This window comes from Anser cygnoides, chromosome 5 (assembly GCF_040182565.1).
Source record: "Anser cygnoides isolate HZ-2024a breed goose chromosome 5, Taihu_goose_T2T_genome, whole genome shotgun sequence".
In the NCBI taxonomy this organism is placed as follows: domain Eukaryota; kingdom Metazoa; phylum Chordata; class Aves; order Anseriformes; family Anatidae; genus Anser; species Anser cygnoides.
This window is the reverse complement of record NC_089877.1, coordinates 44,083,008-44,098,640: the sequence shown is the minus strand read 5'-3', so window position 1 is coordinate 44,098,640 and position 15,633 is coordinate 44,083,008. Positions and strand designations below refer to the sequence as shown.

Genomic DNA, 15,633 nt, shown 5'->3' with positions numbered 1-15,633 from the left:
AATCTTGGGGGAATATAAGCAATATATTTTCAGCCACATACAGAAAGGAGCTTAAGGAATTTAGCTGCAAACACCACTGAGCTATGAAATTCACAGATCACAACACAAGCTGCTCTCATCTCTGCTAGCCATCTCTGCTTCAGCTGTGGTTTCTGAGCAGCCTCAGCGGACAAACCTGCCTTGAGCTCCTCGGATTTCTCCTATATTGCCTTGAAGAGAAAGGTACTGAGAGGCACTCTGGCCCTGAAAGCTGAGCTGGCAGGATGGAAGCAGCAGGAAAGACCAGAAAATCAAACACGTGTGCAGAGACACACCAGAGGTTTGGAAAACTCAGAGAGTGTCATTTTTCTCGAGTACTAAGGCAACAAACGGAGAAGAAATGAAAATCCACCCATGGGACTTTGCAGTCTGAGAAAGGCTTCTGAATAAGCAGCAGCCAAGTAAGCTCTGGGGCATGCCAGCAGCTTTAGAGATTGAAGTCAGGTTTTAACCTACAATTTCTGCATCCACCAGCGAACTGTTTCTTCCGTTCTGATACAAGTCTCTGTCAAATACTCAGAGCCAACCCAGCCCATCATTTCACTCAGGTTACTTTGCTGGTTGGATTCCATGAGCAAGAAGAGGGAGATCACACCTGAAGAGTAAATCCTGATAACAAGGCACACCTTCCCTCCTTGGCCTACATAGCAAACTGCCGATCAGCTACAAATACACTGGCTACATCTCATAAGCAGTTAGACTTGCAATGGCGAGAGCTTACAGGAAGAGAAATACAGCAAGATTTTACTTTCCTTTTCAGCGCCTAAGAAACACAAAACACTTGCCAGCTTTGCGCTAATTAAAGCACTCAGAAACTACGCAGAGTTGTTCTACTCTGTTGTCCTGCTTTTTATGCAATGATTTATGCAAGAACAGAAGAGCAAACTCTGCAATTCTGCTCTAGTGGCCTTTTATACCCTCCCTGCTTTCCCTGACAGCCCAAGGTCGAGTTGAGTTGAGCATGGAGAGCAAAAGGGGCCAGGCTGGAAGCAGCAGCTGTAGTAGGGATAGCACCAAGGCAGACAGGTAGGCAGAGGTGGGGCACTGCACAAGGAAAAGCATCTCATCAGCGCCTGGGGATCACGACAGAGGGCATCTGGGGAGAGCCAGTGGAGCGCATGGGACACGTGAAAAAAGTCATAAGTTCTCCTTCTCCCATCGCTCCTATCAGCGCCCTGCAGTGCAGCATCTGCTCGGTGTCACCCAACAGCCTACACTGCTGCTGGGGCTCTGTCTTCAGCAGCGCAGCTGCAGCCTGGCCTGGGAAGGCTCCAAGCGCACATAGCATGACAGTGCACAAAGCTGCAGGAAACTGGGGGACTTCAGTCAAAAGGAAGGAAGAGGAACGCTCCTCAGACACGGTTTACTCAACAAGGAAAGCTACCTTAATTTTTAACTGCAAGCCAAGTCAGAAAACCATCAGTCAAACCAGGTCATTGTACTGGGTGCTCATGAATTACCACAATTTACCTGTCCTGCTATTTATATGGCTCTATCTTTGTCATACAGCATGGTGTGAGGTCCTTAATAACTAAGATAGGAAGACCCATTGATTACATACTTCAGATATAGGAAATGAAGCACAGAGGGTAACCCAGTACATACCCCCTCTGAAGTAAGCTCAGGCAATTCAATCCTGAGTCCTTCAGCCTGCCAGCAAATCATCCTGGGGATACTGGAAGCCTGTGGCAGAACTGGAAATTAGTCTCAGGTACTCAACTAATGCCTTAATGACCACACCACCCTTTCCTGCCAAAGATAAAGTTCTGCTGCACCAATCCGCTTCCTTTACACATTGCACCCTGGCCTCCTTTCAGGATAGCAGGGTGAGCAACTGCATGTGTAGACAGGGTCTGGCCAGCTGAAACAGCATTACCAGCAACGCCATCAGCAACATAAAGTAAGAAACCAGTGTACACAGGTCCCAGCCCCATTTCAGAACAAATGCACTCAAATACAAAACGTATTCAAGTAGTGTGTGACACTCAGAGCCCTCCCTGCGTCTCACACCTACCTGCCTCAGCCCTTGGGCTGCTCTGCACCCAGCTGTCAGCTCCTGGACCCATTCACAGGTAGAGCGAGGGGAAATGCTTTGCCCTGCAGGGCGGGTTTACAAGGGCAGTAACTTGTCTGCAATGAAGGATTGTGGGAGAGACACACGCATACACCCCAAAACCACCTTGCTGTCTCTGGACAGCAATAACATGGCAGTTGCCGTGTTTTCTAGAGGTGCAGAAAGAAGCTTTGCTATCCATCGAGTTCAAAGTGGGTCAGCAAAGGAACAAGAGGTGAAGTGAGATCAGGAGCCAGCCAGGACAGGTGGCTGCTCTACCATTTCGTCACGTGGATCACCACCTCCTCCCAGGCCAGGGAGCGCTCAGTGCCGAGGCCGACGTGCCGAGGCCCATCTTCTGTCAGCAGTGCCAGAGCTTGCTGGACGGACGTCCTCCTCCGCTTCTTCCCCTGCAGCTTTCTCGTGTGGTTGCCAGCATCCTCAAGGTTTCCAGGAGGACTATTTCCCCCATTTTCCACCAGAACTTAACAAAAATTACCCTGTGGCAAATGACCTGCACGCCTCCATCCTGGAGTACAGATGAAAGCAAGGCTAGAGCATGTGCTGTCTTGCTTGGGGCTGTACTCACTGCTGATTGACCTCCGTGACAGGCTGCCTAGCTCAGCAGAAGCCTGGACAGTAATACTAGGCCAACGCTTTCTTTTTTTTCCTTTTTTTTTTTCCAGGGAAAAACAAAGGAAAATAAACCTTCCTCCTGAAATCAAGTAATCTTCTCCACCCTTCCTTTCCCTAAGTTGGAAAGGGAAATTTTTGGCTCCACTCACTTTCATAATTATTATGAGTTCTTTTTATTTCTTTTAAATATTTTCTTACTAACACCCCAAAATTCAGTTTAGGTCATAGCTGTGCACAGGTTGGGAAGGAGCAGGAGCCACCAGGCTGGTCTGCAGGCTGACAGAGGGAGCTGGTATCTAAACTCCAGCCAGATTCAGTCTTCCAGAAGCTCACTCAGCCCATTCAGATCTCCTCTCAGAGCCAGCCTAGCACTGTTCTCTTACACCGTGCGGCAGGTAACAGCAGGACTGAATAGCTGCTGGAAACAGCCTCTGTGAGCTATGGCTTACTCTTTCAAAACGTAACATTTTCATCCTGTTTTTACCCCAGTCCCACCTCCTCCTCGCCTACAAACTGCTCTCACCCTTCACCAGCTCCCACCAAGCGGCGGTCTGATTCTGTACCAACTGCAGTTTGCCTCCTTCCAGCAAGGGCGATGCCCAGGCTTAGCCTGAGTGAGGGCTACAACTGGTCTGCTGCCTGAGGGCTGCAGCTGATCTGCAATCAAGCAGAAAAGGACCGTAGCCTCATGGTCATCTATAATACAGAAGAAGGAAACAAGAAGAATATAGCTGTCAGCATGTATTGCAGCGAGACCGAACCAGGGGCACGCCTCCTACAGGGGCCTGCCATCTCCCTGCGGCTCCCCTGCACCGAAAGCAGGGGAGGGAGGAAGCAAACCCGGCCAGGCCTGGAGCTGCCGCAGCCCCCGCTCGGCAGGGGATGTGGGACCTGGGCCATTTCTGTGTAGGGGTGTGTTGGATCCCAACCGAAACGCTGTGGCTCCTGCTCACTTTTGGTGTTCATTATTAAGAGTAACAGACAACGCTTAAACTGCACTTTGGAGTTTCAAAGCACTTTGCAAACATTAATTAATATCTTAACACATCATCTTTCTCTGGTGCCCATCTGGCGTCGCATCAAAAAATTACAACCAGACTGGAAAAAAAAATACTGTTTTAAATAGAACCAAATGAACTTAATCCAAGAAGAACGATCAAGAGAAAGAGCTGGGAAAAAATAAACTTGCTGCTGCAGAGCTATGTCAGGAGCAGGGCTCTTCTTGGCGTTCTGCTCAATGGCCAGAGCTGGGGCATACGAAGTGTCATAAAAGAACAGCTTTGCCTCTTGCAACATTTACTCCACAGCCCTTGGAGACCATCAATTCTGGAGCTCTGCACTGGTGAGTGAAGATCTGGGCCCCCCAGAGCTGCCTGCTGTCCTGGAAGTGCAGAGCACAGGACCAAATGGAGGGTCTGCAGCTGTTTATTGCTGGTGAATCCACCGAAAACCAATTTATATTCATCTATCAAGGAATATGCAAGTGGAAGCAAATATTATGGTCATGTTCATTTGTTTCTGATTACAAAATGTATGTAAATGCATATGCAAATTAACTGCACCCATCAGGCTCATGGCAAAGCGCCAAATTAGCCCTTAGTGTTACAGAGTTCGGGGTGGCTCGCGGGGAGATACGGTGATTACAAGGAAGGCTCGGCCGTCCTTTTAGATGCAGCCAAAACTGGCTGCTCCAAAGGGGCAGGTGGAGGATAAATCCTGCAGTAACTTGTCTCTTTAAACGAAGCTGAGGGGCTATAGAAAAATCTGTTCCCGCTGCAGTTAAAAGTGTGATAATTACAGAGCAACGGGCTCCTCTGTCATTCAGCAGGCAGCATCCCCAGGAAATCTTGCTCTGTAATCAAGGGAAGAGGTGCAATCAGGCCCCTATTCAGGCTTCGTTTAGAAACAGCCCCTGCAGGCAACACAAAGGCTTCAGCATGGTGCTTTGTGAAGCTGGTGATCACATCAACGTCTTGGTTCTGCAACTACAAGCAGAGTTAATGTCACGTCTAAGCACATCTTCTGTTCACCTTCACCACAAAGTCCAGAAGAGGCCTAGGAGAGGGGCGAGGTCATGGGCCAAACCACTGCTGTACGTAGGATGCTGCACTCACTTTCTGCATCAGTGGACTCACCCTCCGCACCTCGGTGGCAGAGGAAGAGAGAATTTCTAGCAGACTAAGCAAGGCGGCGTGGTCCTGAACAGGAGATGTGAGCACGCGCAACTGGCTGCTGCAGCAGCACTGTGGGCAAAATTTGCGTAGGGAATGAGAACATTCTTGATTTGTGTTTTCTGGGTTGTTTTATTTTTTTTTTTCACTGACATGAATGTATCTATCTGTGCTGCTCAAATTCTACAGGAACCGCATTGTCTTGGCAGCCGCCTGATCTCACAGAGACTGATGAGGTTTATTAGAGAGGAAGGTGTCTCTGACTTCAGCTTTCATGTCTAATGCCACTATTGCCCAGAAACATACAAATTAATTGCTACTCAAATCAGCCATCCTTTGTACCCTACAGAGCTGTCAGATTCAATGAACCAGTTTACTCCAAGTGCAGTAAAAATAGTATCACGTTTTATTCAAAACGGCCGGATCTTCCAAAGTGTGCACACATTTGCACACCCATGGTATAAACTCAGGCACACAAATCGTAATTCTCAGTGACCAGCAATGATCAGCTCAGCTACCCATCTGGGCATGTAGCTACCTAGACATACACAATCCTGGCAACTCCGCATGCATAATAAGAGCTAAAAAGCGTTCTGCACACTGGGGCATGTTCTGGGCAGAATTTACAGTTTTGTCTCAGTGTGGAATGGTTGCTTTCTGCTGAGGTTCACTGTAACTTCACTTTGCATCACAATAACCCCTAATACTGCAAATGGAGCTTCGTTCCGTCACAGTACGTGATCAGGAGGTTCCACTCTCTATTTATTTTTTATTTCTTTGGCCACAGAATAGATGATTGTGCTGTGGTTTTACCATCTGCAGACATAGGTATCAGTCAATAGCCAAGTAATGGCCTAGACCCTGTCAAGAGAAGTCATTATGAAAAAGGTACATACTGCATTTAGCTGTTCAAACAGTTGTTATTGATTGGATCCCATCAGTTCCCAGTAAAAGAGCCAGAGAAAGACCAAATGAAAATACACACACAGACTGCAGACTAGTAAATACGGTAATGGAGTTGAAGATATCCCCAAAAAGGGAGTTGAAGTGCAGTTGAAAGAGCATGTCTCTTCCGAAAACGCGACTGAGAACAAAATACCATGTTGAACAGAATTCCTGCAAACATCCAGAGGCAGGATAAGGAAATAAAATAAAAGGCAATAGTTTCAGTGACAAACATTTCAATCTCTTGGAACAAAGCAAACAAAGAAAATACAAGATGCTTAATGGCCAATCAAGCCACAGGCAGGAAGAGCCTGCATCCAGTCCTGCTGTTCCTACCACATCCTACTGTTAATCAATGGAGGTCCTGCCACATTCAGGCAACTGCAAGACAGTATCTTTGAAGTTTGCTAAGTTTGTCAAACTCAAACAAAAAGGTAGCTTTACTTCATTTGGTTCATTTTTAGTTTCCTTGCCACTTTTCTTTGTCTGCTTGTTTCCACTTACTGAACAGCTTTTCTTCTATTTTTCCCCTTCTCACAGTCTACACAGACACTGTAACATTTTTGGGCGACAGCATTTAACACACAGAAATCATCACTGTTGCAGAATAAAGGGGGCAGAAAACAAGGCTGATTATAAAATTTTAACATAAACCAAATAGACACCATGAAGTAATACAAGAAAAAACAGGCCTGGACAAAGTGGTAATTGTTTGTGGAAATCTACATTTGTTCCACCGGGAAAGTTCTCTGCACAGCATCGTATGTGTGAGCAAACAGAGCACAGCTAACAGTGAGTTAAAAATGTTTATTTAAAAAGGTACATCGTGACAAACTTCTCTGCTCACTCTTAATAGAAGGTTGGGCTGAAAACTGATGAATCACTAGAGGAAACAAACAGCAATGGTGACGCATGGCTTCAAAAGGTAACAATAGCACTGCTTGATCCGTGATCTCTACAGCAGAAATATCCCTGGTTTCATTAGAAGATGGATTTCATCTTGCTCCACCCACCCAGGAAATACAGAAATCCCACCAGCAAAGCCTTGAGATTGCCCCCACAGGTGTGTATACAGAAGCCTCACTCACAGTATTTTCTCCAGACATTTGATGAAAACCATACGCTGTTGATGTCTTGACCTGTGAAATCTTGATCCATCATCCCAGCAGCATAAAGAGGCTTATATCTTTACAATCCAGGCTCCACGTGCCTCTGTGGCTCTTGCAATCTTCCATCACCCAAAACTTGCATTTAGACAAGAGGTGTCTTTGCTCTGTAAGCATATGAGGATCAGGCCCTACAGCCCAGCTATTCAAGTGCTCAGTCACAACCAACAGTCTCACCAGCTCCATATGCTTCACGGTTCAAGCACAGGAAACAGTTCTGGCTCATTACTGATATGGACCAGATGAGTGCTGACCAAAAAAATGGGGAAAAAAACAGCTTTGGAGTATAAAAATACAAGTCTAGTTTGGAAAACTTGGAGAAAAATGGGGGGGAAAATCACTGTAGACAGTCCCTCACCAGTCATTCTGAAAGTGATTTTATTGTTGCACTTCGGTACTTTAAACTGTTATTTATAATTAATAAATGCATCAAATTCTATTACTGTACCTGAAAAATGCTGGAAACTGGCATTAGGGAGGTATTTCTCCATCAGAGTGTAGATCTCTATAGCACATACAGCTGATATTTTCCCAGAAGGCATATTAGTCTTGTCTCTAAGATGGCTATTTTGGTCAAGAATGATGACTTATGTACAATGATAATGTATATTATTATTATATTTGTATATAAAGGCAAATTTTCTTCTATCATTAATAGCACCTTAAAATTAATGCAAATATAGATGTCATGTTTATTTTCCAAACTCTCTCTTCCTATAGAAACATGCTTGCTTCTCCACCACAGTATTTCTGTAGGGGTACTGACTGCCTTTATGTTTATCTATCAGCAGTATGTAGACATTACTTTCAGCACTTCTCACATTCCACTTACTAAATTCCAGTTAATTCACTTCCATTCCCAAAAGCAGTTAGGGAATGGTAGTTATGACATGTAAGATATTAATGCAAGTATTTCCATTTTGACAGTGTTTTTTTTTCCCTTCAGATTGGACTCTTCTTACCCAGTTTCATCTCTGTCTTAAGCTCAAACTGTTGTGTTTAAACTCAAATGTCAAAAAATGCTGTGATAAGATTCTTGAATTCACACTGTGATTTCCAGTCGACTTACTTAAGTCTCTTGCACATACAGAGTTAATTACCATGGCACTGCTAAACACCGAGGAAAGAACCCTGAAATACACTTCATTATGCAGTTTGCATTACTTAAGCCTTCTGGACTGAAATTTTAAAAAGTAGTATGAAACAATGGCTACAAATCCCTCTCCCTTTTGCAATATTAAAAGAGATCATTAAGCATGTCTCAAAGCAATTTAATCAAGGATGCTAAAACAATCAAGGTGCCATTCAGCAATTAGTATGCAAATAATTGAAAGGGAGAATGGGGCTTCCACAGAGAGCAACAGCTTACGCCGAAGGTGGCCTAACTTTTGCAGTGTCCTGTCAAGCAGTTACGTTAGCCATACACACATTGCTCATTTTTACCAACACTTCACTCAATTTACCAACACTCCATTCAGGGCCACCAAATTGTGGAATTAACCCAGATAGCTAAGATAATTTCTTACCTATGCTTTTATCAGCATCAACATAGGGTACTTGTGTGTTCACCGATTCACATTTTCTACCCTTATTAATAAGTTGCTGATGAAAATCTGCCCATGCTACAAATGCAGCATCCTTTCAAAAAGGCACTTTTTGCAATTGCTCATGCCCACCGTCTACTCCCATTTCATTATTTCCTGCTGGAAAAAGAACGGTGGAACTTTAATTCCTCTGATAGCCACCAGCAGGGATAAGAGCTCAGCCACAGCCTTGCTGAGTGACAAATTAACTCTTTGGATTGCACAAAGACCAATGGGAAGCACAAATGTATTTTCTTACCTTCAGAACACAGTTTGCCAGCATACCCAGTGGCTGAGCAGTCACAGTGTGGCTCGCCATCCAGAAGAAAGCAAGTGCCACCATTTTCACAGGGGTTTTCTGCGCAGAGCCCTTCCATTTCCAGTCGGACCCCTTGACTGCCCAGGAGCTGCGGCTCAGAGTTGCCGTATTTCAGATCCAGGATAAATCCTTGAAACGGAGGCTCACTCAGAACACCATCAAGGGTCAAGGCAGCAGGACGGATGTCCAATGGGACTCCACCCACAAAAAGGTCGCTGACGATATTCATATACTGGCGCTGGGGACGCACCTCGCCTGGCTTGGCTTCACCGTCCAGCACTAGCACTGTCCGAAGGTGATTGCGGCTGACCATCAGGAAGTGCCAGTTGCTGTCGTTGACCTGCTTGTCTGTGATAACTGTAGTCTCTGCACAGTCCACACTGAACTGCAGCTGGATGCGCCCATCGACAAGGGACAGACAGAGGAAGTCACAGACACCACCGTCATCAAAGTAGAGAAGCAGCCCAGCGGAGACGTTGGTCTTGAACTGGAAGCTGAGTTCACTCCTAGTGCTGGCATCCCAGCGGAGGTAGCGGGCCCACTGGTTGGGGATGCCCATGAACTCCAGACCCAAACAGAGACCCAGCAAGGAGCCCAGCAGCAAACTCACCTTCAAGGTGAAGTAGATGGAGTGGAGAGTGAAGCCCATTGTTTCAAGAATCTGCTCTTCACTAGGAGAAAAACAAAAGCCACGGTACTGTGAGGAGAACCCCAGCAGTCAACACTGAATCTGTTAAATCCAACGGGAAGAGAAGGAGAGCACAGATTGACAGAGGGAGGGAGAGCAGGTGGAAAGAGAGATAGCAAGGGCACGTGACTGAGAAGAAGTGTCTCCTCTCCAAGCAAAGATCTCAATTATCCTTTAGGATCCAGAGGCCTTTATCTCAGAAGTACAGGGTATATGAAGGTACTTCTCCAGCTGGTGTACTTTCATGAAGGGCAAAAGAACCCACGGTGGTTTGTTTTGGTAGAACACAAAGGTGACACTGGTTGTTCCTGGGAGGGAGGAAAGGCCGCAATAAAGCCCAAGCCTCAGATTCTGGTTTCCTAGAAGGGATGACAATACTGACGGAGGTGGCAGTGAGGTGGAAGAGAAAGTGAATTCATAAAGTACGTGATCCTTGGGAGGGCAAAAGTGAAGCCAATCTTCATGGTGAACTGCTGGCAATCCAGCCCATAATTCACTGCTTGGCACTCAGAGAGCTTGCAGGACCTGTGGGGTCAAGGGAAGAAAAAAAAAGAAAAGGTTGATCCCACTACTAGCCATACTTTTACCATGAAGCTTATTAAGGTCTTGTCCAGTAACTCATTTACATTTCTTGATATTCTGGCCACTTCTTCAGGCCTGCAGTTGGCTATACTGTCCTTCAAAGCACCAGGGACATCTACATCATCAAAACTAAGAGGACCAGATAGAGAACTCACCAAGGGATCTGCACAAACCACAACACTGGGCAATGAAAAAATACACCAAAGGATTTTACCCCCTTGGATGAAGGCAATCTCAGTGACTTCACTGAGAGAAACATTGCTGAAGCTTCCTCATTAACTATTACCTCTCAGTGGAAATGCTTAGGGCAAAGACCACAATCCTTTAGAGTCTAAGAGCTGATGCACGGCAAGGAAGATATTAACCAAACTTCCCTTTCCATTGCTTTCATTATGCTTCCTAGCACACCAAGCAAGCGTTAGAGAAGACAACCCCGCTGTCAGGCTGTCATGCAATAGCTGCTTTTACTTTACATGTCTTGCACACTTCAGAGGCTCTAACAGGGACCTTTGCAACCTGGAAACATGTGCTATGCAAATTATATATGGCAACCTGCAGCTTAGATGATAGGAAACTTGTAGCTTAGATGATAAGAACTGTCTAAGCACTTAACCACATATCCTGGTCTAATGGTTTGGCAAAAAGGCCAAATTCACCCCTAGCTAACAGCAAGCAATTCCAGCTGCCTTCAGCGAGCAGGAGCTACACCTGTTAGCACTGGGATATAATTCACTTCTGCCTATTTGCATGTGGGTGACTGTATGCCTAGGGTAGGAGGATGTTTAAAGATGACAAGTAACGACAGCACAAAGCTAGGCTCATTCTTTGAAAATCCTGCTTTAAAAAATGTTTTCCATTAACAAAGGTGCTTGTTCACAGGCTGGGCATGAGAAAAGATCTGGGAACTGCTAACGCTAGCACAGATACAAAGCGGGAAAGAAGGTGATGAGAATCAAGGCCTTCAACCTCACAGAAGACAGCACAAGCACGGATTTCACAAACTGGGTCACAGATATTGTGAGACAGCATTTTGCTTGGGACAGGTGTTTTGCATTGTGAATGATGAGCGCGGCTGGGGCTGTTGCTCCTAGCAGGTGCCTTTCAACCCTGCCACCCACCTCGCTCCAAAGGAGGTGACCCCCAGACACTGCAGAAACGGGCAGTGCATTAAAAACTCTGCCTGGTAAGGGCAGAGCTTAAGCTGGAGGAGAATCACCAGGCAAAGGAGGGGACAGCTCGCCCAGTCACGGCCTCTACCTTACCTGCCCCAGGGACCTGCAGAAGCCGTATGTCTCCAGGGCTGCCAATCTGGCAAATTTAGCCAGCACAAAAAGCAAGTCACTTACAAAACAAAACGGATCAATTAAAAGAAAACCTGCAAGCTAGAGAGTAACGTGAGCTTTCAGTGCCCAGTGGAAACCAGGCCTGTTCCCTGCAGCTGCCTGAGTGGAGCTTGTTAGCTAAACTGCTATAAACACAAATAAAATCAAGTCAAAACCAGAGGGAAGATAATTCCTTTTAATTGTTAACAGCTTGGCTCAGGAGAATAGAAAGAGGAAAAAGGAGGTGTTAGGAGAGGTGTAAAAGGGAGAAAAAGAAAAAACAGATCCAAATGCTAAAATCATCTGTCATCCCAATAATTACAGTGTTGGCTCAATTCATGTTTTTTTGCGGGGGGCTTTAAAAATCAACTGGAGGAAAAAGCATGTGGCTCTTGTCCATTCACCTTTCTCCTCTGTGCTCCCCAGTGGGTCCGCTAAAATAGCCCATGATTTATGGAGAAGGAGAATAGAGTGAGAGGGAGGGAAGAGAGAAAGTGATGACCCAAGCCCGGAATTATTGATGAGATGGGAATAGGAATATAATAATGTGTGTAAATTAGCCAGCGATGTGCGCCCAGCAGCTCCCGGCTCCCCAGAACCGTTACCAGCACCGCAGCAGAACCCAGTGCTCCGTCAGCCGGCTCTGTGCTCAGCCCAGCGTGGCACCCGCCACCCCCAGGGGCGCTCACAGCAGCTCCCGATTCCCCTGGGCAGGGCGGGTTGCAGCACCTGCGCCAGGCGTAGCCCCCAGCCTGGCCACCCGGCTCTCCCTGTTTTAAAGGAATAACTCTTTGAGAACCAGTGGAACACGGCGCACATCCTAGCATCATGTGAACACTCCCCTGGCAGTCACAGATGAGATACAAATGCCCCAGTACGGCCCAAATGCCTGTACAGAATCCCACCTATGCCTCCCAACCCCAGGCTGTTTTACAGATGCACAGAAACCTCAGTCCCCACGGGATGCTTCAATCCTTGGGGTATTTCCAAGGAGCAGGAAAGGGAGCAGGGCTGCCTCTGCGGTACAGATCTCTGTAACACCAAGACGTGTTCATTAGGTGCCGACAAAGCCACAGTCAACAAGGGACACTTAAATCAGGCAGAAATGGTTAAAAAGGGACAGAACTGTTGACTGAGGGAATCCGGGGCAATCCCTCTCTATCTGTTTTGAAAGAAGACAGAGCCAGCGCTCTTTCGGTAGATGAAGACGACACAAAAATCATGAAATACAGGAGTAATTGGGGGTGCTTCACTGCCTTTTGGACATTGCGGCGCAGGCTTTGGGAAGGCTGCCCACAGCCAGCCGCGAGCAGGCCAGGGCCATCTGAGGCTCCTGCAGAGCCGTGCTCCTCCTCGCCACACAGCAGCAGGCCTGCAAGGAACCCCAGCGCTCGTTTTAGCACCGGCCAGGACTCGAATCTGAACCTTGAGAGAGCAAATCCTGACACAACATACCTGTGCCTTACCCATTCCCCACAATGATCCTCCAAGACACACCGAGAACGAATAATTTTCTGCTCTTACCATTTTATTTTTAGCATAAATACTACCCTAGCCGCCTCACGCAGCACGCTGCTACCATAGCAATGCATTGCAATTTGGGACAATAACTATAGAATCCCATAGTATTTTCTTATATATATTATCTCTGAGAAATCTCAAACTTTGTCACAGTGTGAACACATCTGACAGAAAAAGACTTCATGATGGTCGCCGCCTCTTCCAGGCACGAAGCAGCAACACCCCTGTTCCAGCTCCACTTATTGATCAGATGGAAAAGCAACATAACAAGTATGTGCTGGGTTATATTTTAGGCTTAATGTGAGCTAGCAGCACGAAACGAGAGCCAGGCTGATGCGATCAGCCCTTCAACAGACCAGTAGGCGAGGTCTTTGCAGAGCATTTTAGGCACTTGGTGCCCTGAAGGAATGAGGTAGCCACCAAGTCACCTCCACTGCACGCCAGCAGCCTGCACTTCCCCCGAGAGCTGAGCCATCGAGCAGCCCACACGCCCAACAGACGGCTCAGCACCTCGCACACGCGGGACCCGCTGTAGGAAACACACCCGCCTGCCCTATTCCAACTTCCCACTCACGGGGCTGCTGCTGGGGCTGCACCACTTCCCGAGCAGGCTGCCAACCTCCGGGCCCCTTCCCAAGCTCGAGGGCAGCCGACCAACGCCAGGGGGTGGGAGCCACGCGCTCAGCAGCCCGGGGAGGGGGTCTCGCCCGCATCGGAGTGCCTCTCAACTGCTTAGCGGCTGTACGCGGAGAGTGAGTGACATTACCTAATTGCCAACTAATTTCCATAATTACTGACTGGCACACTCTGGATGTGGGGTTAACATCTTCGCAAACATCTCACGACGCACCTGCTTGGGAAATGGAGAGGGAAGCTGGGCATGCCGCGTATCTACCTGGCCGTGCGGAAAGGTTGCAGGAGATGGGTTTGTTGCTCCCTGCCCTCCCTCCTCTTCGCCAGCTCCCTCCCTGCCTGCTAATTGCTTGGGGATGGATTTTTTGGTTGTAAAAGCGTAATTTTCAGCAATTTCTAGTGCAGAAAGAATAATGGAGTTGGATGAAGCCAGGGACAGGCTGGCTTCCCTCGCAAACTCCTAGCACAGCAGCCCAGAGCGAGCCTGCATGCATCCTGTCACTCAAGGATTCTGGACAAAACCCCACTGACACCGATCAGAGACGCTCAGTGTCCCCTGGTGCCACCCCCTTCCTCAGCCAAAACCACTCATTATGCCATGCTTCGTGTGGAGTGAAAAACATACATTAGTGATCTAAGATCCACAAATTTATACCCTATGTAAATTCACCCTTGTCCTTGGCTTCTCTAGGAAAGCAGAAAACAGAATGCTTTGCTCTTCTGCCTGGCCTCCACTGAAGCAGAGGAGCTCTAAGAAGGGGTAAGAAGGGCCCAGTGTCGGCTCTGCTTCCATCGGCACTCCCACAGGCGGCTCAAGGCACAGCTACCGGATCATTACAGCTCTGTGACATATGCTGCTTGAGAGGAGCCAGTGAGATTCACAATCAATAATTGATATTAAAAGCCAGGCTTGCCAGAGGCAGAGAAATGGGGAATTAATAGTATTTATTCAGCCTGTCTTCACTCATCCAGGTCTCTGGTGAGGAACAGGATCCTTTTGGCTAAGGCCTTGAGTGCGGAACTCCACAGAGAGATTTCTTCATACGAAGAAATCTTTCTGCCTGCTCCATCCTCAGCTGAGTTGTGACTAAAAAATAAGGAAGGGAAAAAAAAAAGAAAAGAAAAGAAAACGTCCAATAAAAAATGCAGATGGGGACATCGTGAGTTACTACCACCACTGGGGGAAAAAAAGGGTGGGGAACAAAAATCCTCCCAATCTCATAGCTTCTTCAGCCACAATGCATGGTGAGATGTTTACAGAGAATCAAGAGGGGACGGGGAAGCTCTGAAGTTCAAAATACCAGAGAAAACCACACAAATTAATTTAGTTTTTAATTCCTCTAGCAGCATCTGCATCTCAGCTATAAATCTGGACTCTGGCTCAGCCCTTACTGGTCTGGAGAGAACTCTGGGGTGGTGCCAGTGGATCTGTGATGAATAAACTGGGCTGGAGATAGACATGGACAGCTACACCCAGGGGAGGGCTTGGCGGCACTGCACTGCTAGCAGGGGTCAGGGATAAGGCAAGGTGGGCTGTCCTCAGGGAAGTGGCTGCAAGCACAGTTGAAAATGGGGGCTTTGTCTTGTAGAAAGCTGAGCACACCCAGCTCCTGCTGAAGTTGGTAGAACTTCACAGGAGGCAGCATCTTACATGACGCTGCTGGAGGGAAGTGGAAGAGGAAACGGGGGAGCTTTAGGCCTTTACCTTGGATGTCGAGAAACACGTGAGGATGAAGGCCAGCATCTTCTAAGTGGGGACTGGGGGTGACACAGAGCACCTGGGGACCTCTTTTGGATAGTTTCTAGGGATACAGTATTCATGCCAGTCTCCAACATCCCTGTGGGAATTGTACATGCCTTTGCTCCACCACACGCCCAAAGAGAGGATGTCTACTCTTATGATCATAGTTTTTTTCCACCACTGGTATAATGTGCAGGCTTAGCTTTTCCATGCTGGAAAGTGAATATGGATTCG

General features: G+C 47.1%; 1 protein-coding gene across 22 annotated transcripts in view; it reads right to left on the bottom strand.

The window, feature by feature from the left end:
- The window catches only part of NRXN3 (neurexin 3), a 1,012,648-nt gene that overhangs the window by 929,765 nt on the left and 67,250 nt on the right, over positions 1–15,633 (bottom strand). For all 22 annotated transcript variants that reach the window (XM_066997130.1, XM_066997141.1, XM_066997143.1 and 19 more), the window contains one exon: positions 8,853–10,125. In XM_066997130.1, the coding sequence (XP_066853231.1) occupies positions 8,853–9,561 (709 nt within the window). In that variant the 5' untranslated portion in view covers positions 9,562–10,125. The remainder of the gene's footprint in view (positions 1–8,852; positions 10,126–15,633) is intronic.